Raw genomic sequence first — 26783 nt, 5'->3', positions numbered from 1 at the left:
TCATTTTGAGGATGCGTATGATCACCTGGCATCGGTGGTGGGGTGAGTCCCTGTCTGAAGTGGTCCGTGCTATAGCTGCTCAGGTCCATTGGTCTCAGCTGCTGGTGTTGCAGAGAGGAATAGGAAGCCATCATCCTTTCCATTCCAGGGGCACTCGCTGCATCTGCACATGGGGGAAAGAGAGATAGAGATTGGGAGATGGAATGTCTAAGGCAGTCAATCAATGGTTGATGTTGTGTGGTGCCAGAGCAATCCACCATGGATCACTGTCTGAGGTTTAGTCGGCAGAGGCGAGCTCACCATCGACATCCATGCCAACAGAAACCTAGGTACCAATCCTTGGGAGTTCCTGCCCAGACCTGTTGTCTAAGGTTACAGCGGGGTCTAGATCAGCTGGGAAAGTGGGCCAAGGAATGGCAGATGGAATTTAACTCGGATAAGTGTGATGTTAAGCCAGAGCAGGACATACACAGTGAATGGCAGGGATTTGGGGGGTGTTGCTAGATAAGAGAGACCCAAGGGTACAAGTATACAGTTCTCTGAAAGCTATGACACAGGTAGACAAGGTGGTGAAGAAGGCATATGGTATGCTTGCCTTCATCGGATGGGGGATTGAGTACAGGAGTTGGGGTGTCATGTTACAGCTGTACAAGACATCGGCGAGGCCACACCTGTAATATTGTGTGCAGTTCTGGTGACTGTACTATAGGGAGAATGTGATTAAGCTGGAGAGGGCACAGAAAAGGTTCTCAAGGATGTTGCTGGGACTGGAGAGCTTGAATTATGCTGGGACTGTTTTCCCTGGAGCGAAGGAGGCTGAGGGGTGACATTATAGAGGTTTATAAAATCATGGATAAGATGGATTGTCATACTCTTTTTCCCAGAGTAGGGGAGTCAGAAACTAGATGGCATTGGTTTAAGGTGAGAGGAGAAAAAGGGAACCTGAGGGACAAATTTTTCACCCAGTGGGTGGTGGGGATGTGGAACGAGCTGCCGGAGGAGGTGGTAGAGGCGGGTACAATTGCAATGTTTAAAAGACATTTGGACAAGTACATGGATAGGAAAGGTTTAGAGGGATTAGGGCCAAATTTAGAGGGATATGGGCCAAATGCAGGCAAATGGGACTAGCTCTGGAAGGCAGCTTGGCCGGCACGGGCAGATTGGGCTGAAGGGCCTGTTTCTGTGCTGTACATCTCTACGACTCTATGAGACCTCTCTACCTTTCTTAAAGGCTCTTTTACCAAACCTGATCATCTTTCCTCCTACCTTCTTCTCTGGCTTGTGTCAATTTTGGAGCAAATTACACTCCTGGTGTTTGCCTTGGAACGTTTTACTGGCTAAAACGGCTGCGTAAATGCAAGTTGCAGTGAGGTCACTCCGTTTCTGTCACGTTCGTCTCTCCCCTCAACAAAAAGGTCCAGGTGGTTGAGCCTGGCACAGAGAGGCAGCACCTGCTCTGGAATATTATCATTGGGATTGGAGCGAGAGTTCCCTGATTGCCTTGAGAGGTTAGCGGTAGGTGCCTGACTTGATGGTCAGTGGTACTGATGGGTTAGTCCCTGTTCGTGTTAACTCAGTTGTACCTGTCCATATGTCCAACACTAACCCAGCTCCAGCATGTGCTTGGTGTGTGTTGAAAGTGATAATTTTGTTTCTGGCAGGCAAGGAAACTTGCCAGAGCTAAAAGATGCAGCAGAAGATTTAATCAGTAGCTAATTAAGCTGAAATCTTCCAGATATCATAAACCTTGACTGAAGAGAGAGTCCTGATCAACCATCAGCCTTGGGACTGGTGTGGTGAATCAGTGCATGTTGGAGATCTCATGGTATGTTTGATGAGTAGAGAGAAGTAACATGTGGCATATGGTGAGTGGTGTTATTCAATGTGGGTTTTGAATAAACCAGCAGATTTCCGGATGTCTGTCACTTGCTGGTGGGAATTCTGATGACCTTCCTAACGAGCCTCCTGAATAATTGTTTCATAGTTGATGGAGGTAGACCACAAACCTGCCTGAGGAGGTCTTCACCAATCTTTTCGACACAGGTCACGAGAGGCTGCTTGGAAATATCCAGTGGCAAAATAAATGTCAGATGTTCAATATCTAAGGGAATATTCAAAATTGTTGGAACTGGCTTGCAGTTGGCATAATGCCAAAGTCCTTCTGAGGAGCATGAAACACAACCTTGAGATGCCAATAGTAAAGAATTCTAAACAAGACCTTGGGTCCATAACGCCTGTTGATTGGTTATCTACCTGCTCGCAACTGACGTCTGCTGTGATGTCTCAATCTATGTCCTGTACTCAAAGGTTTTTTATTTCCTGAACTTAGAAACATAGAAACATAGAAAAACTACAGCCCAATTCAGGCCCTTCGGCCCACAAAGCTGTGCCGAACATGTCCCTACCCTAGAAATTACTAGGTTTACCCATAGCCCTCTATTTTATTCAGCTCCATGTACCTATCTAACAGTCTCTTGAAAGACCCTATTGTACTTCTTCCTTCAATTCCCAATGAAAAAATATCTTTCTCCGAGACACTTTGTAACTGGTAGGAAATGTCTTCCTGGAAGTTTTGGAGCACCTGATTCAGGTACATCATTCCAAGATAACTTCCTAAACTCCTAACGGATCGATACCTTCAAGGTGCCTTGTTAACAGTAGTAATGTCACGTGAGACCCAGTTGGGGCAGTAATAATATGGTCATGAAACCCAACCAACCCCCATTTACATTCTGGGAGAGGCTGGCCAAAGAGAATTTTGGTGGAATACACAGAGAAAATGCTGAAAGCTCTCAACAAGTCGGGCAACATCTGTGGAAAGAGAAACTGGTTTAATATTTCAGGTTGAAGACCATTTGACAGAACTGGAAAGTGAGAAAACAAGTTAGTTTTAATCTGCAGAGATTGGGGAAGGATGGATAGCACAAAGGGAGTATATCCAATAGGGTGAGACCTGGGATACCGTGGTGATTATAAACCTTACAGAACCGTCTGATTGGTAGATTAATGAGGGCAGTTGGAGAGAGACAAAACAAACAAAAGGTCAGACTGCCAATGAGACCTGAGACCAAAAGGCAAATGTTGGAACTGGCCAGCAGATCAGGCAGTGTCTGTGAAAAGAGAAAAGCTGGGCTAACACAGCACACGGATAACCCCATCCACCCGGGTCATTCTCTCTTCTCTCCTCTTCCATCAGGTAGAAGATACAGGTGCCTGAAGGCATGTACCACAAGGCTTAAGGACAGCTTCTATCCCACTGTGATAAGACTATTGAATGGTTCCTTTATATGATGAGATGGACTCTGACCTCATGATCTACCTTGTTGTGACCTTGCACCTTATTGCACTGCACTTTCTCTGTAGCTGTGACATTTTACTCTGTACTGTTATTGTTTTTACCTGTATTACATTAATGCACTCTGTACTAACCCTATGTAACTGTACTGTGTAATGAATTGACCTGTACGATCGGCATGCAAGACAAGTTTTTCACTGTACCTCGGTACAAGTGACAATAATAAACCAATACCAATACCTGCAGCAGGACTGACCATTTCTGATAGAAATAGAGAAAGGGAGTTATCTGAAGGCTGTAGTGTTACTAGACAGGTACTATTCCTCATGCTAATAGTAGGCCTCGTTCTACAGTATTTGGAGCTCACCACATCTTTCCCAGCCAGGCTCTTTAACTTGCTGGGTGCATCACTGAGCTATGCCAGACCAGGAGGATTCCAGGTTCAATCCCTGCTTTGAGATGAGATTCCGCCAACTGGGATTTAGCGGTAACTTTATTTCAGCTTAGTAGGTTCCAAGGGTAGACATTACAGTTTCAAACTGTCTACAGCCTGATCTTAGTTTGATTTAGGGAGGTGTTTTTTTTTGCTTTGACAATGGAGGATCAACAAAACCGGCTGGAATCTTGTAGAACATAGAACATCGAACAGTACAGTACAAGAACAGGCCCTTCAGCCCACAATGTCTGTGCCGAACACAATGTCAAATTAAACTAAATCTCTTCTGCCTGCACATGATCCGTACCCTTCCATTCCCTGTATATTCACGTGTCTATCTAAAAGCCTCTTAAAGTCATACATAGAGCAGATGTCAATTTACGTGATAAGCTCCAAGTGAGAACAGAACTTGGTATTGAGCGGGAGTGACAAACACCTTCGACAAGAAGTGGAAATTCTGCAATATGGGTCAAGGTGATCGTCATCAGCTGGGCTAGCTTCGATCCCTGCGGGCGAGGGTGGAAGTTGGGTGGAAGGGGGCAGGCACTGAAGAGAATTCCTAAGCTTTGTCTCAAATTTAGTCTCTTTCCTCATTTCTTCCAGGAGATGATACAGTTTAAGTGGGCAGTGTATATGTTGTGAAAGATAAAACATCCCAATTTGAGGGGCAGGCTGGATGGACCAGAGGGTCTTTCCTTGCCCATTGTTCTTTTTTAAAAAATTTTATTTACAGCGTGGTAACAGGCCATTCCGGTCCAACGAGTCCGCGCCACCTGTTTTTTAAACCCCCCATATTAACCTACCCGTACGTCTTTAGAATGTGGGAGGAAACCGGAGCACCCGGAGGAAACCCACACAGACACGGGAGAACGTACAGACTCCTTACAGACAGCGACGGGAATCGAACCCCGATCGCTGGCACTGTAATAGCGTCGCGCTAACCGCTATGCTACCGTGCCGCCCAATTTGTGTGAGGTGATCATCCCCTTCAACAGGGATGTTGGATGGGCTCTTGATTTGAGTACCTGAACTCGAAAATGGCAGGGTAAGTACGTCAGGTCAACCACCAGTTTCCCATGATGATCATGTCGCTGCCTGCTTCAAAGGTTGGGCTGAAAGTCCGATTTAATTTATTTATTCATTCATGGAGTGTATATATCAGTGATAATGTTGGTATTTATTGTCTGCCACTAATGGCCTTGATCTGAATCACAGTGGTGGGTCAGGAGGCACCTATTAGCCAGACTGGATGGCAGGTTTCCTTCCCTGAAGGACACCAGTGAACCGGGTGGGTTTGTACAACAATTTGGTGGTTGCCTGAACTCATGTCCCTGGATCCATTCCCATGGCCCATGGTGCCACCAGCTGTGGTCTAGTTTCCCAGAGTGACCCTCCTGGTGTGCTGGAGGAAGAGTAACCTGAACCTTTCCTTAGTACAGTAGGGCTCAAGGTTGACCCAATCACAGCGTGAGAGAGGAATGAATCTGTTCTCAAACCCTGCATCAGAGCAGGCTGTGTGCACTGCACACACTAGTTTTTTACCATGTCAAGCTGGCCTTGGTGCTGCCAGTCCAGAACTACTTCACGCCCAGAATTTCCAAATGGACAGGAGCTACAAGATCTGAGGAGACACCTGCCAGTATTTCCCATGGTGCAAGACTGTTTCACCCAATTGCTCCTGAACTAAGGCACATTGGTGTTAATGTAAGCTGTTCCACTGTGGGGTTCTTCATTTGAATGTAGCTCCATGAAGCAAATCACAGGCCTCCTCACAATGTTCAAGATGGGAGTGGGAACTTGGACCTCACTGGAGAATTCTGCCCAGTTTGGGGATGCTCAAAGGACGTTCGTTCACTGGTCTGAATGGAAGGAAGCAGCTGCAACAGCTTTGGGTCAGATTTTGAATTATAATCGTTTAAAAATTACTTGTTTTAATCTTTGTAAGACATATCTAAAATTATTTTTGAAGTGTTAAAACATGTTTAAAAGCTTGGAAGTCTTTTAGGATTTTAAGTTTATTTTTAAATACTTCTTTGTTTTTGCCATCTGGAAGTGTGACTCGGTTGGCTGTCAATTTGTTGTTCCCAGTGTGTGGCAGGGCTCATTTTCACTGCCCGAGTGTTGGTCTTTATGCAGGAGAGAGGACAACAGATATAAGAGGTCGCCAGAGAGACCCTGCCCAGCTGTCACTGCGGAGATGGCTGAAGGGAAGTCTGTGATTCCTGTCAGTTTACCCCTGCCCACCAAATCCACCCCATTCAAATGTTTCCTTGCTCCACTCCTTCAGGCGGTGCATTCCAGATTGTGATAACTAGCTCTGCAAAACTATGGCCTGGGTTGTTCAATAGTAATAACTGTAAAATGGGAGTGTTTCCTGTGACTTGTTTATTAAACTGATAGGATGTCTGGCTCAATGTGTTTAAAAGCTTGGAAGTTTTGTCTTTTAAGACCATAGACCATAAGACCACAAGATATAGGAGCAGAATTAGGCCATTCGGCCCCTTGAGTCTGCTCCGCCATTCAATCATGGCTGATTTCTTTTCAATCCCATTCTCCCCATAAACCTTAACCCCCTATCAATCTCTGCCTTAAATACACCCAATGACTTGGCCTCCACAGCCCTCTGTGGCAATGAATTCCATAGATTCAACACCCTCTGGCTGAAGAAATTCCTCCTCAGCTCAGTTTTAAAGGGACGTCCCTTTATTCTGAGGCTGTGCCCTCATCTTAAGTTTAGGTTCAGGTGGGAACGCACTCCCTGAGGAGCTGGTGGAGACAGGTACCCTCACAACGTTTAACAAGTATCCATGTAAACAAGCATTTAATGGCATGGAAGGCTATGGATCAGGTGCTGGTGAGTGGCTGGATGTAGATGGGTACTTGATGGTCCACGCGGACCGAAGGGCCTGGTTCTGTCCTGTGTGTCTCTAATGAACAAACCCTTGAGTTGCTGTTGGCAACCTGCAACAGACTGGACTCCGACACTGAAATCTACTTCATCCATGAATGTTGTGAGGACTCGTGCTGATTTCCTGGTATTCACTGACCCAAGGTTCTGTGACAGGTTCAAGGAGGTGTAAGTAGTGAGCAAGGAATTTAAATGAAGACTCCCAGGCAACAGATATTAAATTGCTTGCCAATTTAAAATGTCCTTTCCATGCCATTTAATTTAAAGAGGCTTTTCAAAATCTTCCTCCTACTTTTTCTTTAAATCTAGTTGCCTATTACTTTAGATTATTTTAAAGTGTTTCAGATCTTCCGAATATTAAAGACAATTGTTCAGGCTAGGTCTTAAGCACGTTTTTTTCTGTAGGCAGGGCCACTTACTGGCTGCATAATGCGGTGGTGACTGGGGAGACCGTCTTACCACTCTGTCCAAGATTATTGAATTGCAAGTGAGCACATAGCTTTTATCAGGGGCAGCAGAACACAGTGTCTGCACATCTTCATTTCCCTACTTGTTCTTTAACAGACACTTTAAATCAGCCACCCCTCTCCTGCGATAACACCTTTTCTATAATGAGAACAACTATGGCTGCTTAAGCTCCTCTTAACCTCTGATCTGAGGATGATCCTCTGATCTCTTTCACCATGGGATCCCTGCAGTAGTTCTCCCCATCTCCATTTACCTCTTCCTTCTCTGGCCACTGTCAGCTCGGGGATCAGTGATCACCTGCTCACCTTCGCTGTCCTGGTTGTTGCGTCTTGCCCCTCGATTCGAGCTGTGTCGAGAGCCCATGCGCTGGCAGTTCAGCTGCTCTTGTTTCTGCTGCTGCTGCCTTCGAGCAAGTTTCTTCATCTGGAGATTTCAAATAACAAGAGGAACAACTTTTAAGTTTAAAACTGAGCTTCTGTGTAGGAAACATGAGTTATAAATACCCTTCTTTTACAGGTTTTAAATCTATAGTTTTTTCAACAGAAAGAAATGTAATGCATTTATTTTGACACCTGAGGCCTCTGTCCTCCCTGATTTTGAGGCCCAGAACAGATTAAACCTGGGGGTAAACTGCAGGGAACCAAGCAAGAGCTTGTGTAGAGTTCTCGGGAGTGAGGTTCTGAGACTGGTCTGGGTTACCTCTGGCAGTCTGGGAGGTGGGGGGGAGGAGTGGAAGGGTCACAGACCAAGACCCACACTGGCCGCCTTGATTCCAGCACCCATGGTGAGTTACGATGGCACTTCGACCAATTCCAGCTGAAGGACTGAGTTATCTCACCGAGGGTTATTGTTTGGGACTGACACGGGATTTTTTGTTGAGCCATACAACATGGAAACAGGCCCATCGAGCACCCACTTACACTCAACCCACACGCATCCCATTTTATCCCCCCAACATTCTGACTGGGTCCCGCCAGACTCGACACTCACCCACACACTCGGGGCAATTTGCAGTGGCTAATTAACCTACCCACTCGCATGTCTTTGGGATGTGGGAGAAAACCAGAGCACCTGGGTCACAGGAAGAACACTCAAACTCCACACAGACAGCACCCGAGGTCAGGTTTGAACCTGTGTTGCTGGAGCCGTGAGGCTGCGGTTCTACTAGCTGCACCATTACCGCCCCATCTCTTGAGCTCCTTTCAAACTAAAGTCAGCTGAGTTCAGATGCGACTGGCCCTGTTTTGAGGGGTTACCATACTGGTAATCCCAGGCAGAGAGATGAAAAATCTGCATTGCTTTTGATCTTTCACTGTGCAAGGTACGTTATGGCCAGTGGAAATCTTCTGAAGTATGAAGAAGACGAAAGCGACTGTTGATGCTGGAATCTGGAACAAAACACGGAACGCTGGAAGAACTTAGCAGGTCAAGCAGCATCTGTGGAGGAAAAAGGTGTAGGTTCTGGGTTGAGACCCTGTATTGGAACAGGTCAGATAAAAAGTTGTGTTTTTTACATTCTGAAGTACTGCTACTGTGGTAATTTGGGAAACACAGCAACTAATTTGTGCTCTGCCAGATCCCACAAGCAGCAATGAGATTGTGGCCGGATAAACTGATTTGGAAATGTTCCAGCCAGGCAAGGGGTAATACTAATATGCTTGGGATCTTTTACATTGGCACCTCACCTGACGGACACACCCATTGGCCCATTGCTCAGTACTGCTCTGGAATGAATGGATTCTGTCCTGGGTGCCTGGAGTGAGCTATGAATCTACAATGTTCAGAGGAGTGTGCTGCCCATTGAGTCACAGAGCAGCAACCTTTCATTTTAGCGCTCCTTACTAGAGGAAGGTTGTGCCGGTGGGGACCGTGGTGGGGGAGATGTCTGGGGACAAAGAACAAAAGATCGACTGGGCCAGGGTAAAGGGAAGTAGTGAAATACGGCTCTCACCTTGGCTCTTTGGTTCTGAAACCAGACTTGTACAACCCGCACCGTGAGGCCTGTTTCTGCAGCGAGAGTCTCCCTGACCTAGAACAAAACAAAGGCACTGACACCGGGAACCACCCCCTCAGTAACCTTCCCTCCTCCCTCTGTGCTGGCCTAGTTCCTCAGTCATTGGCCAAGTGCCATTCTAGATGTGGGTGTTGGAAAATACTCCACTTTGATGCTGATCCTGTGATGCTGCTCCAAGTAAGTTGCTCATTGCTCCTGTGCACACTGGTACTTGTGAAGATGACAATAAACTCCACTTTGACTCTTGAATGCAGCTGCAGAACTCGTAGCTGCACACCACCCAGGTTAAAGCAGCCCACTTGATCCTTTACCAGATTAATCGATTAGACTAATACCTGGAATGGGTGGGTTTCTTGTGAGGAATGGTTGGGCAGGCTAGGCTCGTATCTGTTGGAGTTTAGAAGAATGAGAGGGGGCTTGTCAAGGTGCAACCAGGGATGAGACCATGAGACCATAAGACATGGGAGCACAATTAGGCCATTCAGCCCATTGAGTCTGCTCCGCCATTTGATCATGGCTGATTTATTTTTCCCTCTCAACTCCATTCTCCTGCCTTCTCCCCGTAACCTTTGACACCCTTACTAATCAAGAACCTATCAACCGCTTTAAATATACCCAATGACTTGGCCTCCACAGCCGTCTGTAGGAATGAATTCCACAGATTCACCACCCTCTGGCTGAAGAAATTCCTCCTCATCTCAGTTCTAAAGGTTCTTTGTTCTATTCTGAGGCTGTGCCCTCTGGTCCTAGACTCTCCCACTACTGGAAACATCCCCTCCACATCCACTCTATCCAGGCCTTTCAATATCCAGTAGGTTTCAGTGAGATCCCCCCTCATTCTTCTAAACTCCAGTGAGTACCGGCCCAGAGCCATCAAACGCTCTTCATATGTTAACCCTTTCATTCCCAGGATCATTCTCGTAAACCTCCTCTGGACCCTCTCCAACATCAGCACATCCTTCCATAGATATGGGACCCAAACTGCTCACAATACTCCAAATGTGGTCTGACCAACGCCTTATAAAGCCTCAGCATTACATCCTTGCTTTTATATTCTAGTCCTCTTGAAATGAATGCTAACATTGCATTTGCCTTCCTTACTACTGACTCAACCTGCAAGTTAACCTTTAGGGAATTCTTCATTCCTTCTACCAAAGTGCATGACCGTACACTTCCCTACACTGTAGTCCATCTGCCACTTCTTTGCCCATTCTCCCAACCTGTCCAAGCCCTTCTGCTGACTCCCTGCTTCCTCAACACCACCTGCCCCTCCACCTATCATTGTACCATCCGCAAACTTGACCTCAAAGCCCTCAATTCCATCATCCAGATCATTAACATATAATGTGAAAAGTAGCGGACACAACACCGGCCCCTACAGAACACCACTAGTCACCGGCAGCCAACCAGAAAAGGCCCCCTTTATTCCCACTCTTTGCCTTCTGCCAGTCAGTCAGTCTTCTATCCATGCTCGTACCTTTCCTGTAATACCATGGGCTCCTATCTCGTTTAGCAGCCTCATGTGCGGCACCTTGTCAAAGGCCTTCTGAAAATCCAAATAAGCCACATCTACTGACTCTCCTTTGTCTATCATAGAACATAGAACATTACAGCACAGTACAGACCCTTCAGCCCACGGTGTTGTGCCGACATTTCATCCTGATCTAAGATCTATCTAACCCTTCCCTCCCACATAGCCCTCCATTTTTCTATCATTCGTGTGCCCATCTAAGAGTCTCTTAAATGTCCCCATCTGCCTCCACCAGCTCTGTCAGCAGTGCGTTCCACGCACCCACCACTCTCTGTGTAAAAAAACTTGCCTCTGACATCCCCCTTATACCTTCCTGCAGTCCCTTAAAATTATGCCTCCTCATGTGAGCCATTTTTGCCCTGGGAAAAAGTCTCTGACTGTCCACTCGATCTATGCCTCTCATCATCTTGTACACCTCCATCAAATCACCTCTCATCCTCCTTCTCTCCAAAGAGAAAAGCCCGAGCTCACTCAACCTATCCTCATAAGACATGCTCTCCAATCCAGAAACAGGGGTCAACCAGGATTTGAACCTGGGACCTCTCGCACATCAGCCCAAACATGTCCCTAAGCAAGAATCATACCCCTAGACCAATGAGCCACTACTATCCTACCTGTTACTTCCTCAAAGAATTCCAACAGATTAGTCAGGCAAGATCCCCCCTTAAGGAAAGCATGCTGACTTCGGCCTGTTTTATCACGTGCTTCCAAGTACTCCAAACCTCATCCTTAACAATGGACTCTAACATCTTATCAACCACTGAAGTCAGGCTGACTGGCCTATAATTTCCTGGGCATTATATAGCAACATGACAGCAATATCCCAGTGTGAGCATCGAATTACATGGGCCCAGTGATGAGTTGTACACCACAGAAACGGGGCCCTTCAGGCCATTATGTCCATGCTGACCTTTTTGTCCATCTACACTAATGCCATTTGCCTGCATTAGGACTGAAGCAGACAGACTAATTCAAACAGACACTGGGGTATGATTCTTGCTTAGGCCTTACCTATTTCAGTGTCTGTTTGAATGCTTCTTAACCACCTCCTCTGGCAGCGAGTTCCAGATATCAACCACTCTCTGTGGAAGAAACACCCCTCACATCCCCTTCCTCTCACCTGCTCCCAGGAGACGTGATCTCACAACACACCAACATATAAGGTACATGGAACCACTTGATGGTGGGGTGGAAGGTTACCAGGATAGATGTGAATGTAGAGTCGAGGTTACAGACAGATCAGCCACGATCACATTAAATGGCAGGGCAGACTTGAGGGGCTCTCTGTACTGCACCCAATTTGCATGTTCACCCAGCACCCAAAACGTTCACCCTTCCACCAATGGCATTGCAGTGTGTTCTGCCTACATCGCAGCAATTCACCGGGAATTCTTTGGCAGAAACTTCCCAGTTCCCTCAACCTGACGCTGGCAGGTTGTCAGGTCCACGTTCCGGCGCTTGGCCCAGAGTTTGCTATGCCTTGGCGATTCAAACGTTCATCTAAGTACTTGCTAAATGTTGTGAGAGTACCTTTCTCCACAACCCCCTCAGGAAGTGGGTCCAGATGCCAGCCACACTGTGGAATGAGCTCTGATCACTCAGAGAGGTTCCTGCCACCATGCCACACCTTGTTGCATATCCTCCATGTAAGGACTCCAGCCCTGGTGGTTGTTGGGACGTTGGACAGCTGGGATTTGTGGTGGGGAGCTGGTGTTCCCAGCTGCTGGGCAGAGACCACTCTGCTTCTACCACCTGGATGTGCCTCAATGCCCCCCCACCCCCACCCCCCAGTCCCCACCCTCGCCCCCAGGCTGTTCCTACCTTCCTGCAGGGTTTGGATGACACCTCAAAGGAAGCCTTGAAGGCACGTCGCTGCTGGGTGGTGAGTATCGTCCGCGGGCGTTTGGACCTCTTGTGCGCTCTGCCTTCGTCATTGCCCTTGTCCAGGGTCTGCCCAAGTTGTCCATCATCCTCCTCTTCACTTTTTACTGAGGGAAACACACAGAGGGAAACAGTGAGGGTGCAGGGCCCCTATGCTCTGACTCTGTGGGGTGACTCTCCGTGCTGTACTTACCACAGTCTCCGGACATCCCAAACAAAAACTCATTCAACATCGGAAACATTCCAAGGCACTCTGTGGAGACGCAATGGATGACAATTGAACCGTTACTCTTGTTATAGACAAACATCTCAGCCACATTATGCACAGCAAGATCCCACAAAGAGTAACCGTTTCTTGGGCATGTGTGAGTGAACAGGTTACAGGGAAACAAGAGGGGGAATGGGACTAATGGGAACGTTCTGAGTGCTGGCACAGACTTGATGGGCTGAATGGCCTATTTTGTAAGAAAAGATTAAAATCTGAGGTTGAGGGAAGAATTTTATTCAGGACACTGGAAGAAAACAATTTCTTTAAAACGTGTCTTGGAATCATTCACATGGTGAGGTACAGGCATTCAGTTAAAAGATCCCTCCAGTTCTGAAACGTTAACTCTTTCTCTCTCCCCAGATGCTGCCCGACCTGCTGAGTGTTTCCAGCTTTACCCGTTCTTAACTCAGATTCCTGGCAGTTTTTTGATCTTCCCTCACAACTGCACTATCCGTTTACTCTGGTGCCTCTGCTCGTAAACAGCAGCAGGCACGTTGAGCCATGTTCCCGCTGTTATAAGACTATTGAACAGTCCCCTAATATGATAAGATGGACTCTTGACCTCACAGTCTATCTTATCTTGGCCCTTATGCCGTATGGTCTGCCTGCACTGCACTTTCTCTGTAACTGTAACACTTTATTCTACATTCTGTTATTGTTTTTCTCTTGTACTGCCTCAGTGCATGTGACAATAATAAATCAACTTACCAATTCTGTCCTTGCACACAGCAACCCCAGCCCAGCGACAATCCACACACACCTAAGTGACAGCACTGAAGGAGAGTGTGACCCAGCACACCGACTGGAGCTGTCAACTGTAATCTGATCCCTCCCTCCTCTCCCCTCATCCTCGGATAATTAATCTAATTGCCTGTGAGTGAACTGCCTTCAGCAGCCGCTGGATGGAGGTAATGCTTTGTACAAGTGATTATGCTGCTGGAAGATACTTCACGAATTCCCTTTCATCTTCGAAGATTTATCATGAATCTAACGTTTAGAAACTGACTGGGAGCCGGGAAGGGTGTGGTGGGGGGTGGGGAGTTGGTGCGAGGGGGTGGTGTAGGTGTATCTGCTGGGAGTTGTGGAGTTATGTGAGTTCTGGAGACCTTGCTGTTTAATGAGGAGACGTTGCTTTATCCATCTCTGCCTTCCCAGCCACTGAAGGATGTCTGTGGACAGGTCTGTGGGGAAGGCTGGGGCAGAACAGTGTGAGGTGTCTAGTGCAGAGGTGAGGAGGGGTGCTTGGTCATTTCCTGGCAATAATGGGGTAAATAGGGGGGAAATTCATTGGCAAGGTGCAGTATAGCAAAGGGTGGGGCAACAAACAGTCTGCTGGAGGAATTTGGCAGGCCAAGCAGCATCTGTGGGGGGGGGGGGGGGGGAAGGAATTGTTAACGTTTCGGGTTGAAACCCCGCATCGGGAGCAAAGGATGGTGTTAGACAGGATTTTTTCAGAGAGGCGGTCCTGAGAATGTTACCTGTGAGGTGGTTGGTGGACAGTGGGGACGTTGCTGTGGTCAGTTGGATTACGAGGGGGAAGGGGCGATAAGGTGAGGGGTGGGAGGGGTCGGTCAATCAGATCAATGAAATAACTCAGCCCAATACATCACGGGCACAGCCCTCCCCACCATCAGTAGTATCTACCGGAGGCGTCGCTTCATGACGGCAACATCCATCATCAAAGATCCCCACCATCTGGGCCATGCCATCTTCTCGCAGCAGGAGGTACAGGCAGGTTCAAGAACAGCTACTTCCCTTCAACCATTCGGTTCTTGAACCAACCGGCACAACCCTAATCACTACCTCAGGATAGCAACACTATGACCACTCTGATCAATTTGCACTAAGATGTTTTTTTAATCTTCTAATTGTGTTCTTCCTTGTAAAAATTGTGTATAATTTGTGCTTAATTTATGTTTTTCTTGTGAATGTTGCTTATCTGCTGCTATGTGCCTGTGATGCTGCTGCAAGTAAGTTTTTCATTGCACCTGTGCACACATGGACTTGTGTAGATGACAATAAACTCGACTTTGACTTTGGATCTTCCAGGGCGATGGGTCAGGTCATGAGTTTTATCAGTGCGTGGTGGACAACTGGTTGTGGGGTTGGTTCAAATTGTGGATTGTTGGTAAATCTACATGTGGGGGGGGTGGGCTGGGGTGGGTCAGTGTCTGAGGGCGGCTGGGGTGATGGAGGTGGAGTGGTTCGGGACAGGAGTTTCAGAGCTTCAGAGCTTGGAGCGGTTAAGGTGGGGTTTGTGGACATCGGTGGCAATGCCAGGGTCTATTGTCTATTCCAGATTGCCACGACATGAGGAGGCAGCTAAACTGGTGGGTCTGAAGTCACATATGGACCAGGCTAGGAAAAGGGCAGCTGGGTTCTGTCCATGAGGGACATTAATGAACAGGTTGGGTCACCGTTATTGATTTCCTTGTTATTAGACATTTATTTATTTACTTGACTTTAAATTTCTCAGCTGTCTTGGTGAGATTTGACCCCCATAATCAGAGCAATGGGCCAGAACTCTGGCTGCTGGACCTGCAGAAGAGATCAAAACTAGAGAAGCATGAATATCATGGTGGGTCATGGGGTTCAAGTGGTAACAGGAAAAAACCTGAGGCCAAGGAAGGATTTGGAGGCAAGTACGACAGTTTTAAAACTGAGTCATTGCTCCTGGGAGCCACAGTAGTGCAGTGGGCTCGACAGTACTGAGCGAAGCACTCTTGGTGTGAGTTAGCAGGCAGCAGTGTTTTGATTGACCTTAAATTTCCAGAGGATAGGAAATGGGAGGCCCATCAGGAATGCACTGAAATAGTCAAATCCTGAGCCACGGATGGCCCCTGAGTCAGATGTGCAGGAATGTAAGAAGCTGCAGAAAGTAGTGGATTCAGCCCAACACATCACGGGTACATCCCTCCCCACCATCGGGAGTATCTACAGGAGGCGCTACCTCAAGAAGGCAACATCCATCATCAAAGATCCCCACCATCTTCAATCATTCAGTTCTTGAACCAACCGGCACAACCCTAATCACTACCTCAGTATAACAACACCATGACCACTAATTGTGTTCTTTCTTGTAAAAATTGTGTATAATTTGAGTTTAATTTATATTTCTCTTGTGAATGCTGCTTATCTGATGCTATGTGCCTGTGATGCTGCTGCAAGTAAGTTTTTCATTGTACCTGTGCATACGTGTACTTGTGCAGATGACAATAAACTCAACTTTGACATTGACTTTGGATTTGCTTCTGTGGTGTTTTATCCAACAAATGTAGAGCACTCTGGTTATTTTCCTGAATTGTTCAGTGATCAAGAATCCAGGCTGGTATTTTCCTGGGCAGTCCTTTGACAGGCAGGTTGGTGCAAACCTTTAAGAGATAAGGAAAGACTCAGACTTTGACAGAGCCTTTCACAATATCCCATAGTCCTCCACAACCGTTGAGGTATTTGTGAAGTGCAATCACTGTTGTAATTTGTAACAGTAAGATCCCATAAACTGCAAGTAATAGTGGCCAGGTAATCCATTTACTCCTTAATAATGTTAATTCAGGGCAACCCCTCTGCTCTTGTTTAAGATACCGTCGTCGCATCTCTTAGAACCCAGCTGTCCTTTCCTGGGACAGATAGAATCTCAGTTTAACACCTCGTTCAACAGACAGCACCTGCAAAGGCCCCAGAACCGTGCTGGAGTTTCCCACTCCGGTCTCTGGTGTGGGATGTGACCCCAGATTTGCTGATTCAGATTGCAGCCAACTAGTTCAGTACAAGGGGGAGCTGGGGGCTCTCTCTAGATTCCCAGACAAGACCTAGCCCTCTGCCAATGTCACTCAAACACATCATTCAGCTGGGGCTGACTGTGGAACGTGTTGTGGGCAAGTTTACTATCTTCGGTGACCATACACTGCACTGTGAAAGTACTTCGTTGCTAGATGTGAGTCCTTCTCCTCCTCTTGTGGGGTCGATCCATTTATTGCGGGCTAGGAAAGACTCAACAACAGGCAGCTTCACTGCGCCAGGCGCCTGTCTCTGTCTCCAAACAACCTTCCTTCCTGCAGTTTGAACATTTCACTTGAGTTTAATCAAAGAAAAAAACAACACTTGAGAATCCCTGAATCTGTCATTTCTCACAATGGTTTCTTGTCACGATTCTTCAGGAGTAAGTCCTCCTACAGATGTTTGGATAACTCTCCAGTGACCTGATCTGCCCAGTCCATCCTGGGGAGGATTCACTGCATAGCTTGGGTGGTAGCACAGCTTGTGCAGCGTCTGACAGGTGACGTCAGCTGTTCATCACCTCTCCGACCTGCAGATTATTCAAATATTTTTAAACCTCACTGCAGGTCCTGGTATTTCTCTAACATTCAGATTACCTGGGAGTAGTTTGGCCGAAATGCCCCACAGCTCTCTTTCCATCCTGCGCAAGCCACAGGGAAAACCTGGGGAGGCACAGCTCAGACGCCATCTATAAATGTGCGGATGACACCACTGTGATTGGCAGAATCTCAGATGGCGATGGGGAGGCGTACAGGAGTGAGATAGATCGGTTGTTTGAGTGGTGTTGCAACAACAACCTTGCACTCAACGTCAGCAAGGCCAAGGAATTGGATGTGGACTTCTGGAAGGGGAAGTCGGGAGAACACCCGCCAAACTTCATTGAGGGGTCAGCATGTACAGTGACAAAGGTCATGGCTGTCACGTGACAGAGACAACACTGACCCCTCTGGTCGGATGACAGCATTGCTCATCGGGTCGGAAGCGACACCACTGTCAATCAAAGGTTTGGCTCCACCCCACCCATTAAGTGCACACCTAAGGATTGGCTTTTGTAATGCACCTTTGTCCTTGACATCTAACCATTGGCCCGTTTAAACACCTTGCTGGACCACCCAGCCCTCCAGTAGTATAAAAAGTGCTGCATGCTTGGTTCTCCCTCTCTGTCTCTGAGGATGTTGAGGTAAGCTGTGCACTACTTAAGGGTAGTTAGTTAAGGATTCCTGGGACCAAAGAGCTGATGCTTGTTCAGATTCTGGGTGTTCAGGTATTGTATTGTTTATTCCTTGATCATTTGTAACTAGTTTGGTGTGTGTGTGTGTGTGTGTGCGCACGCGCGCATCTCACCCCTGTTGCAATTTTCCCCCACGTCTCGTGATCACCTGTGTGTGTGTGTGAGTGTGCATCCGTTCCTGTTCATTCTGTTCCTTCGTTTGTCTTTGTGAATAAACCATTTTTAAAATTCCAAAGACTGTGTCCAGAACCCTCTATCTTTAAGACCTCAAAGAACCTCCTCTCACAACACAGCAGTAGAAGGGGTGAGCAGCTTCAAGTTCCTGGGTGTCAACATCTCAGAGGATCTATCTTGGGCCCAACACACTAATGCAATCATGAAGAAGGCACACCAGTGGCTCTACTTCATTAGGAGTTTGAGGTGATTTGGTATGTCACCAAAAAATCTTGCAAATTTCTACAGATGAATGGTGGAGACCATTCTGACTGGTTGCATCACCGCCTGGTATGGAGGCTCGAATGTGCAGGATTGACAGAGGCTGCAGAAGGTTGTAGGTGGCCGGGAGTGTTGTAGAGACACAACACTCCCTGCCATTGAGGACATCTTCAAGAGGCAGTAATACTTGAGAAACAAAGGACTGCAGATGCTGGAATCTAGATGAATAAACAACATGGTGATGCTGGAGGAACTCAGCAGGTCAGGCAGCATCCGAGGAGAAAAGCAGGCAGGAAGGAGGGTCCTGACCGTAACATTGACCCTCTTCTCTCCACAGATGCTGCCTGACCTGCCGAGTTCCTCCAGAATCATCTTGTCGTTCAAGAGGCGGTGCCTCAAGAAGGCGGCATCCATCATTAAGGACCCTCACCATCTGGGACACGCCCTCTTTGCGTTACTACCGTCGGGGAGGTGGTACAGGAGCCTGAAGACCCACACTCACTGATTCAGGAACAGCTTCTTCCCCTCCGCCATCAGATTTCTGAACGGTCCATGAACCCATGAACACTACCCCGTTATTCCTCTTCTGCACTATTTATTTATTTTTGTAACTTGTAGTCACTTTTATGTCTGGCACTGTACTGCAGCCAGAAAGCATCAAATTTCACAACAAATGTCAGTGATAATACACCTGATTCTGATTCTCAGCAGCAGTCTCCAACCTCTTGCCCTGTTCCTTCAACAACCACAGTCCTCACTCTGCTGAACTTTCCTCTGCTGTGTGACTCGAGAGATGCCATTGCAGCCCTTTGTGTTCCTGCTCATCACCCTCCAGCAGCTGTCTCCACCTTCGCCCTCCGCTCCACTACCTCGCTTCATCTGCCTCTCTTTACCTTCTCTCTGCCTCCGTCTATCACCCACCTGCCACTGATTCCCAGCTCCGCCTCCCTGACGCAACCTGCCTGTCATCTTTCACCCCTCCTCAGCCCACCAATCACCTCGAGCTCCTGTCTCGCCCCTCCCCCTGTCCTGTTTATACAGGCCATCTCCCCTCTCCACAGTCCCGAGGCAGAATTTCGGCCTGAAACTTCGGCAATTCCTTCCTTCCCCCACAGATGCTGCTTGACCCGCTGAGTTCTGCCAGCCGATGGTTTGTTGCTCACCATTCAGAACGGTGTGGAGGGGCAGGGTCAAGCTCATTAAAGGGGCTAGATTGGTTGATGCAGTCTTTCATCACCAAATCTTTGTACTTAGAGGCAGATCAATGTTACACCTGCACATAGAGCCAGTGGTGCATTTGTGGAGTTCTCCTCACCACCACACTGTACCCATGGTGTTGAAATCTCTACACAGTACAGCAAGTGACCCAACCAATATGTGCATAGCAAGATCCCACAAACAGCAAGGTGCAGATGACCAGTGACGTTGGCGGATGGACAAATCTCAGCCATGTCACCGGGGAGAGTTCCCAGCCTGGGTTTCGATGGCAGTGCGAGCGCGGCCCTTGTTCCGGTACCTGACTCGCTGCGGCCGGGGCTGGTCTCGCTCAGCGGTTCCCGCTCCTTCTCATAGTCGCCACGGCAGAGCAGCTGGCCCTCCTTCAGCACAAACTCGTCGCCCTGCCGCAGGGGCCGCTCACAATGGCGGCAGCTGAAGCACCCCGCGTGGTAGACGCTGCCAAGCACCCGCAGGACGAACTCGGAGCGGCCGATGGCCCTGTCGCAGCCACTGCACTTGGTGACGAAGAGCCTGAAAGACAAGTGCGGGAGAATGGGTCAGAGTCGGCAGCCTGAGTGGTGAGAACAGAGTGGACACTTCTGGGGAAGACCACAGTCAGGCTAAACGCAGTTGGAAGGTAGCAATCATGGTTCCTTAACGCTGCATTAAAACACACACAGCAGTGACTCAGGGACATTAATGTTAATCCGTGCACTCCAAACCGCCCTGTGTTCAACATACACCTATGGGGTTACATGTACTTACAGCACAATGGACCATTCGGCCTAACCGGTCAATGTCAACCATTAGGCTCCAGATGAGAACATGTTACTGAACAGCGAATCATTCTCACCACTTCAGCTTCACCTTGTCCATCTCATTCCTTCTGGATCAGTCTTTATTTCAGACCTACCTGGGCTCACTCCCTCAACTCTTTCTCTGGCGCATCGATGACTGCATTGGCGCATCAATGACCACATCAGTGCGTCGATGACTGCATTGGTGCACCGATGACCACATTAGTGCATTGACGACTGCCTTGGCGCAGCCACGACTGCATTGGTGCCTTGATGACTGCATTGGTGCTGTCTCCTGCACTCACACAGAACTTGACGGTTTAGTTACTTCTGCTGCCTATTCCCACCCTGACCTCAGCTGCACACGGTCAGTCTCAGACTCCCCCCTTCCTTCGCTGGATCTCTCTGCCTCCACCTCAGCTACTAACATCCATTACAAGCCTCCTGACTCCCACAGCCATCATGGCGACTCTTCGTCCCACCCTGCCACCTGTAAGGACTCCACTCCATTCTCCCAGTTCTCCATTTCCATCGTATTTAATCCAACGATGAAACTTTCCATACAGATGCCTCTGAAATGTCTTCCTTCTTCCTGAACCTTCCTCTCTGCTATTGATCACAAAGCCCCTGACTGCATCTCATCCTTGCCTCAGCTCTCACCTCCTCCCCTCCAGTACAGAACAAGGATAAGAGTTCCCCTGGTCTTCACCTTCCACCCGATCAGCCTCCACATTCAACAGATCATTGTCTGCAATTTCTGCTGCATTCAAAGAGATTCCTGCCGGGCATGTCTTCCCGCTCTCCATTCTGCAGCTCCTGCATTCTTTTGTCTAGGTTCTTTAGATATGTTCTCACCCTCACCCATCCACTGTTGCAGCTTCTTCCCATGGTCACCCTGGTTTTACCCTATGAGCTATGTCCTCCTCTTTCTCCCCCCCCCCCCCAGCTCCTTTTGTCTCCTTCCCAGTTCTGGCGAAGGATCTCTGACCTGGAACATCACCTGTTTCTCTTCCCGAGATGTGGGCTGACCTGCTATATGTTGCTAGCATTTTCTGATTCTGTTTCAGCTTCCCAGCATCTGCAGTTTTGTTTTGCTTTTCAGGCAATAAATTTCCCTCTCAACAGATGCTGCCTGACCTGCTGAGTATTTCCAGGTTTCATTTTATGCTGTATCTCATGAGTGTAACCATGTTCCTCTGAAATATCTTGAAACACTTCACTAAACTTTGGGATTTCTTCTTTCTTCTGATCCTTGTTCTGCGATACAGAGACGGATCTGCACACAATAATCTGTGTGGTCCAACCAACGTAACATCCACTCCCTACTCCCCTTTTTCTGGAAATGACTCCTCATATTTTGTTTGTAGTCTTCAGAGCCCAACAACACGCTGCTCCTTTGGTAATTTATGACCTTCAGTCAGGCTCTCTTTGCTCTTCCAACTCCAATCAATGTTTTTTATCATTTCAAGGAATGTGACCTCGTCATTCCTCGTTGGAAACAAACCACCTCACGGTTCACTGGACTGACTTCTATTTGCCATTTATCTGCACACGCTGTTTGTGAACCTCTGCACTGTGATCCTTGCCGTGTTTCACTGTATACACACACAGCTAGAGCCACATCTTCCCTCACTGAAAACTCCCTCATCCTGGGCCAGGGTTCACTAGCACTGACCCTATAACATATTGGGAGAAAGCCAGTATGATTAATTTGAAAATGAAACAGGTTTGGTCAATTGTTCATCAGGAGTCTTCCTGTTTTACCCTGGTAGTGAGGCCAGTTACCAGATTAACCTTTTGCAGTCAAACATGAATTGATAAGAGCATTTGGATATTCCCATACATTTATTTCAGCCATATTTCCTAATGACATACAGAAGGAGACCATTTTGGCCCCTCCAGCCCATGCCGGCTCACAGAGCAGCCCCATCCCCCATTCGTTTCCCCTGTAACCTGTTCTCCCCACAGTCCCACCAACTACCCCCAGATTCTACCACTCACCTACACACTGGGGGCAAGTCACAGCAGCCAGTTAACCTACTACCCTGCATGTCTTTGGGAGCACCCGGGGGAAACCCACGCAGTCACAGAGAACGTGTAAACTCCGCACAGACAGCACCCATGGTCGGGATTGAACCCTGGTTGTCAGAGCTGTGAGGCAGCAGCACGAACTGATGCACCACTGTGACACCCAAACCACACCACCATACACGGCTTGTCTCCTGGGACGCTGTGTGTGGAGTGATCCCTGAAGTGCAGGCATGATGAGCTCACAACAATGTGATTGGGCCAAAGGATTTGTTTATTGACGTTTGTTTGCTCAGGAATAAGTGTTGACAGGGCACTGGAGGGACCTCTACAAACCTGCCTTCTTCACCACTCTAGCGACACTTTCAGAGAACTATGGACTCGGACCCCTAGGTCTCTCTGTTCATCCACATTGCTCAGTGCCCAACCATTTACTGTGTATGTCCAACCCCTATTTGCTTTCCTAAAATGCAACACCTCACACTTGTCAGGATTAAATACCATCTGCCAACACTTTGTCCAACTTTCCATCTGATCTATATCCTTCTGTAGACTTAGACAGCCTTCCTCGCTACCCACACCACTACCAATTTTCATGTCATCTGCAAACTTACTAATCATACCTGCTACATTCACAGCCAAGTCATTAATATACATCACAAACAGCAAATGTCCCAGCACTGATCCCTGTGATACACCATTAATCACAGACCACCATTCTCTGCCTCTTAACACGAAGCCAATTTTGGATCCAATTAGCCAGCTTGCCCCAGATCCCATGTGCCTTAACCTTCTGGACCAGCCTACCACGCAGCACCTTGTCAAATGTCTTCCTAGAGTCCTTAAAGACAACATCTACTGTCCTGCCTTCATCAATCTCCTTGGTTAATTTCTCAAAACACTCAGTCAAATTACTGAGACAGGATTTTCCCAACACAAAGCCATGCTAACTATCCCTGATCAGTTCCTGCCTTTCCAAATGAACATAAATCCTGTCCTTGGAATTTTCTCCAAGTCAAGTCAAATAAGGGTAGAACATACACTGTAAATGATAGGGTCCGAACGAGTGTTGATGAACAAGAAAACCTTGGGGGCCACGTCCATAGTTCCTGGAAAGTGGTAACACAGGAGGACAGGGTGGTGATGAAGGCATGGGGCACGCTTGTCTTCAGAGGTGGGGGCGTAGAATATAAAAGTCGGAACATCAGGTTACAACTTTCAAATACCGATGACACCACAGTTGGCAGAACCTCAGATGGCGATGAGGTGGTGTACAGGAGTGAGATAGATCGGCTGGTTGAGCGGTGTCGCAATAACACACTCAACATCAGCAAGACCAAGGAACTGATTGTGGACTTCAGGAAGGGGAAGTCAGGAGAACACACACCAGTCCTCATTGAGGGGTCAGCATTGGAAAGAGTGAGCAGCTTCACATTCCTGGGTGTCAGCATCTCAGAGGATCTATCCTGGGCCCAACACACTGATGCAATCACGAAGAAGGCACACCAGCGGCTATTTCATTAGGAGTTTGAGGAGATTTGGTACGTCAGCAAAGACTCTTGAAAATTTCTACAGATGTATGGTGGAGAGCATTCTGACTGGTTGCAAAACCACCTGATATGGAGGCTCTGATGCACAGGATCGCAAGAGGCTGCAGAGGGTTGTAGACTCAGCCAGCTCCGTCACAGGCACAAGCCTCCCCACCATCGAGGACATCTTCGAGGCGGTGCCTCAAGAAGGCGGCATTAAGGACCCTCACCATCCGGGACATGTCCTCTTCTCGTCACTACCATTGGGGAGGAGGTACAGGAGCCTGAAGACCCACACTCAACGTTTCAGGAACAGCTTCTTCCCCTCCATGATCAGATTTCTGAACAGTCCATGAACCCATGAACACTACCTCATTATTCCCCTTTTGCACTTTTTTTTTGTAACTTATAGTAATTTTTATGCCTTGCACTGTACTGCTGTCGCAAAACAACACATTTCACAACATATGTCAGTGATAATAAACCTGATTCTGATCCTGAACTTTACATAACACTGGTTAGATCGCACTTGGAGTGGGTTGGCGGTTCTGGTCACCACATTATAGGAAGGATGTGGTTGCTCTGGAGAGAGTGCAGAGGAGATTCACTGGGATGTTGCCTGGATTGGAGGACTTTAGTTGTGGGCAGAGATTGGACAGGCTGGGCTTGCTTTTCCCTGGAGCAAAGGAGCGGTCAACTGTTAGGGCTATATAAAATTTTGACGGCTATACTGTAGATATGGGTAAATAGTCAAAATCTTTTTCCCATTATAGGGTACCGAAAACAGGAGGGCAGAGATTTAAGGTGAGTGGAAGGAGTTTTAAAGGGGATCTGGTTGGCGAACACCTGGAACGTGGTGCCAGGGGCGGTGGTGAAAGGAGGTACAATTACTTACATTTATCGAGATAGGCATTGAATAGAGACACAAGAGATCCTGCCGATGCTGGAATCTGGAGCAACGCACACAAAGTGCTGGCAGAACTCAGCAGGTCAGGCAGCATCCCTGGAGGGAAATAAACAGTCGATGTTTCGGGTCAAGGCCCTTCATCAGGACTCTGGCACTTGAATAGGCAGAGATTAGAGGACTATGGACCTGATGCAGGCAAACGGGATTAGTACAGATAAATACAATGGTCAGCATGGACATGGTGGGCCGAAGGGCCTGTTTCTGTGCTGTATTTGAAAACTCTATGACTCTAAAATCTGCCTGCTTACATTAGCACTTGAAACACACCACACGTACGCACAAACTGCACTCTCTGCAGTCCACTCACCGGTAGGTGGTGACATGTGGAATCCTCCTCTCCACTGCCACAGACTGGTCTCAGGTGAGGAAACAGAGGAAGGGACACCTGGTGCTGAGTCGGCTGTCTCTGAGTGAAAAGCCCTCCCGCCTCCCTCTCCCCTCCCTCCTCTCACCCTCCCCTCCCCTTGCTCAACCCCTCTCCCACCTCAATATCCCTTTCCCCTCCAGTATGTCCCTCTTCTCTACCTACTTTTCTTCTCAGCTCACATAATCTCTCCCTAGTCCCCTATCTCCTCCCCTCCCTCTCCCCACCTCATTTCTTCGTCTCCTCCCTATTCCCCTCCCTTAATCCTCCTTTCTCACTATCCTCAATCCCGTTACTCTCTTCCCCACCTCCGTCTACTCTGAACACATTCTCCCCTTCCTCCCTCTCTCTACACCTCCCCTCCCCAACCCTCTCCTCACTCCTCCAGCCTCCCGTCCTCACCCCGACCTACTACCCATCCCTCCCCATTTCCTCGTTCCAACAAGAAAGTTAATTTTGACCGAAGTGGAAATTGAAACGGTTTCGGACAGGAAGCCCACAGAGGCAGTTGCATTGGGCAGGGGTTCGGGGCGGATACAGTGGCCAGGGACACCTCCGTTCACAGCCCACTGCCCAGTTACAATCAGACGTGCAGCCTGGTTGCAGGTTCTTACACTTTGGCCTCCTGGGCGTTCTCTGCTCTGTGACTCTGGAGACTCCATAAAACCAGAGACCATAAGACATAGGAGCAGAATGAGGTCATTCTGCCCATCGAGCCTGCTCCGCCATTCGATCATGGCTGATTTTTTTTCAACCCCATTGTCCTGCCTTCTTCCCGTAATCCTTAACCCCCTTTCTGAACAAGGACCTATCAATCTCTGCCCAGTGACTTGGCTTCCATAGCCCTCTGTGGCAATGTATTCCACAGATTCACCACCCTCTGGCTGAAGAAATTCCTCCTCATCTCAGTTTTAAAGGGATGGCCCTTTATTCTGAGGCTGTGCCTTCAGATCCTAGATTCTCCCACTGATGGAAACATCGTCTCCACGTCCACTCTACCCAGGCCTTTCAGTATCCGATAGGTTTCAATGAGATTCCCCCTCATCCTTCTGATCTCCATCGAGTTCAGGCCCAGAGACATCAAACGCTCCTCATCCCTCCCGGGATCATTCTTGTAAACCTCCTCTGGACCCTCTCCAGGGCCAGCACATCTTTTCTTAGATATGGGGCCCAAATTGATCACAATATTCCAAATGTGGTCTGACCAATGCCTTATAAAGCCTCAGCAGTACATCCATGCTTTTATGTCCTAGTCCTCTCGAAATGAATGCTAACATTGCATTTGCCTTCTTTACTACCGACTCAGCTTGTAAGTTAACCTCGAGGGAATCCTGCACTAGGATTCTCAAGTCCCTTTGCAGCTCCAATTTCTGAATTCGCTCCCTATTTAGAAAATAGTCTGCACCTTTATTCTTCCCACCAAAGTACATAACCCCAACTTCCCTGCACTGTACTCCATCTGCCACTTCTTTGCCCACTCTCCCAACCTGTCCAAGTCCTGCAGACCACCTGCCTCTGGACACTACCTGTCCCTCCACCTATCTTGGTATTGTCTACACACTTGGCCACAATACCATCAGTTCCTTCATACAGATCATTAACGTATAAAGCCAGACCTCGCCCTGTCTTGCCATCC

General features: G+C 48.0%; 1 protein-coding gene across 1 annotated transcript in view; it reads right to left on the bottom strand.

Annotated features, from left to right (window-relative positions):
- Positions 1 to 26783, bottom strand: part of lmx1al (LIM homeobox transcription factor 1, alpha-like) — a 154703-nt gene that overhangs the window by 2488 nt on the left and 125432 nt on the right. The window contains exons 8-13 of the mRNA XM_052041851.1: positions 19761 to 19993; positions 12727 to 12786; positions 12474 to 12640; positions 9059 to 9136; positions 7413 to 7530; positions 26 to 163 (exon numbers count right to left, since the gene is read on the bottom strand). Coding sequence (XP_051897811.1) covers positions 26 to 163; positions 7413 to 7530; positions 9059 to 9136; positions 12474 to 12640; positions 12727 to 12786; positions 19761 to 19993 — 794 coding nt within the window. The remainder of the gene's footprint in view (positions 1 to 25; positions 164 to 7412; positions 7531 to 9058; positions 9137 to 12473; positions 12641 to 12726; positions 12787 to 19760; positions 19994 to 26783) is intronic.

The sequence above is a fragment of the Pristis pectinata genome, chromosome 31 (genome assembly GCF_009764475.1).
Source record: "Pristis pectinata isolate sPriPec2 chromosome 31, sPriPec2.1.pri, whole genome shotgun sequence".
NCBI lineage: Eukaryota > Metazoa > Chordata > Chondrichthyes > Rhinopristiformes > Pristidae > Pristis > Pristis pectinata.
This window is presented reverse-complemented; position numbering and strand designations above follow the sequence as displayed.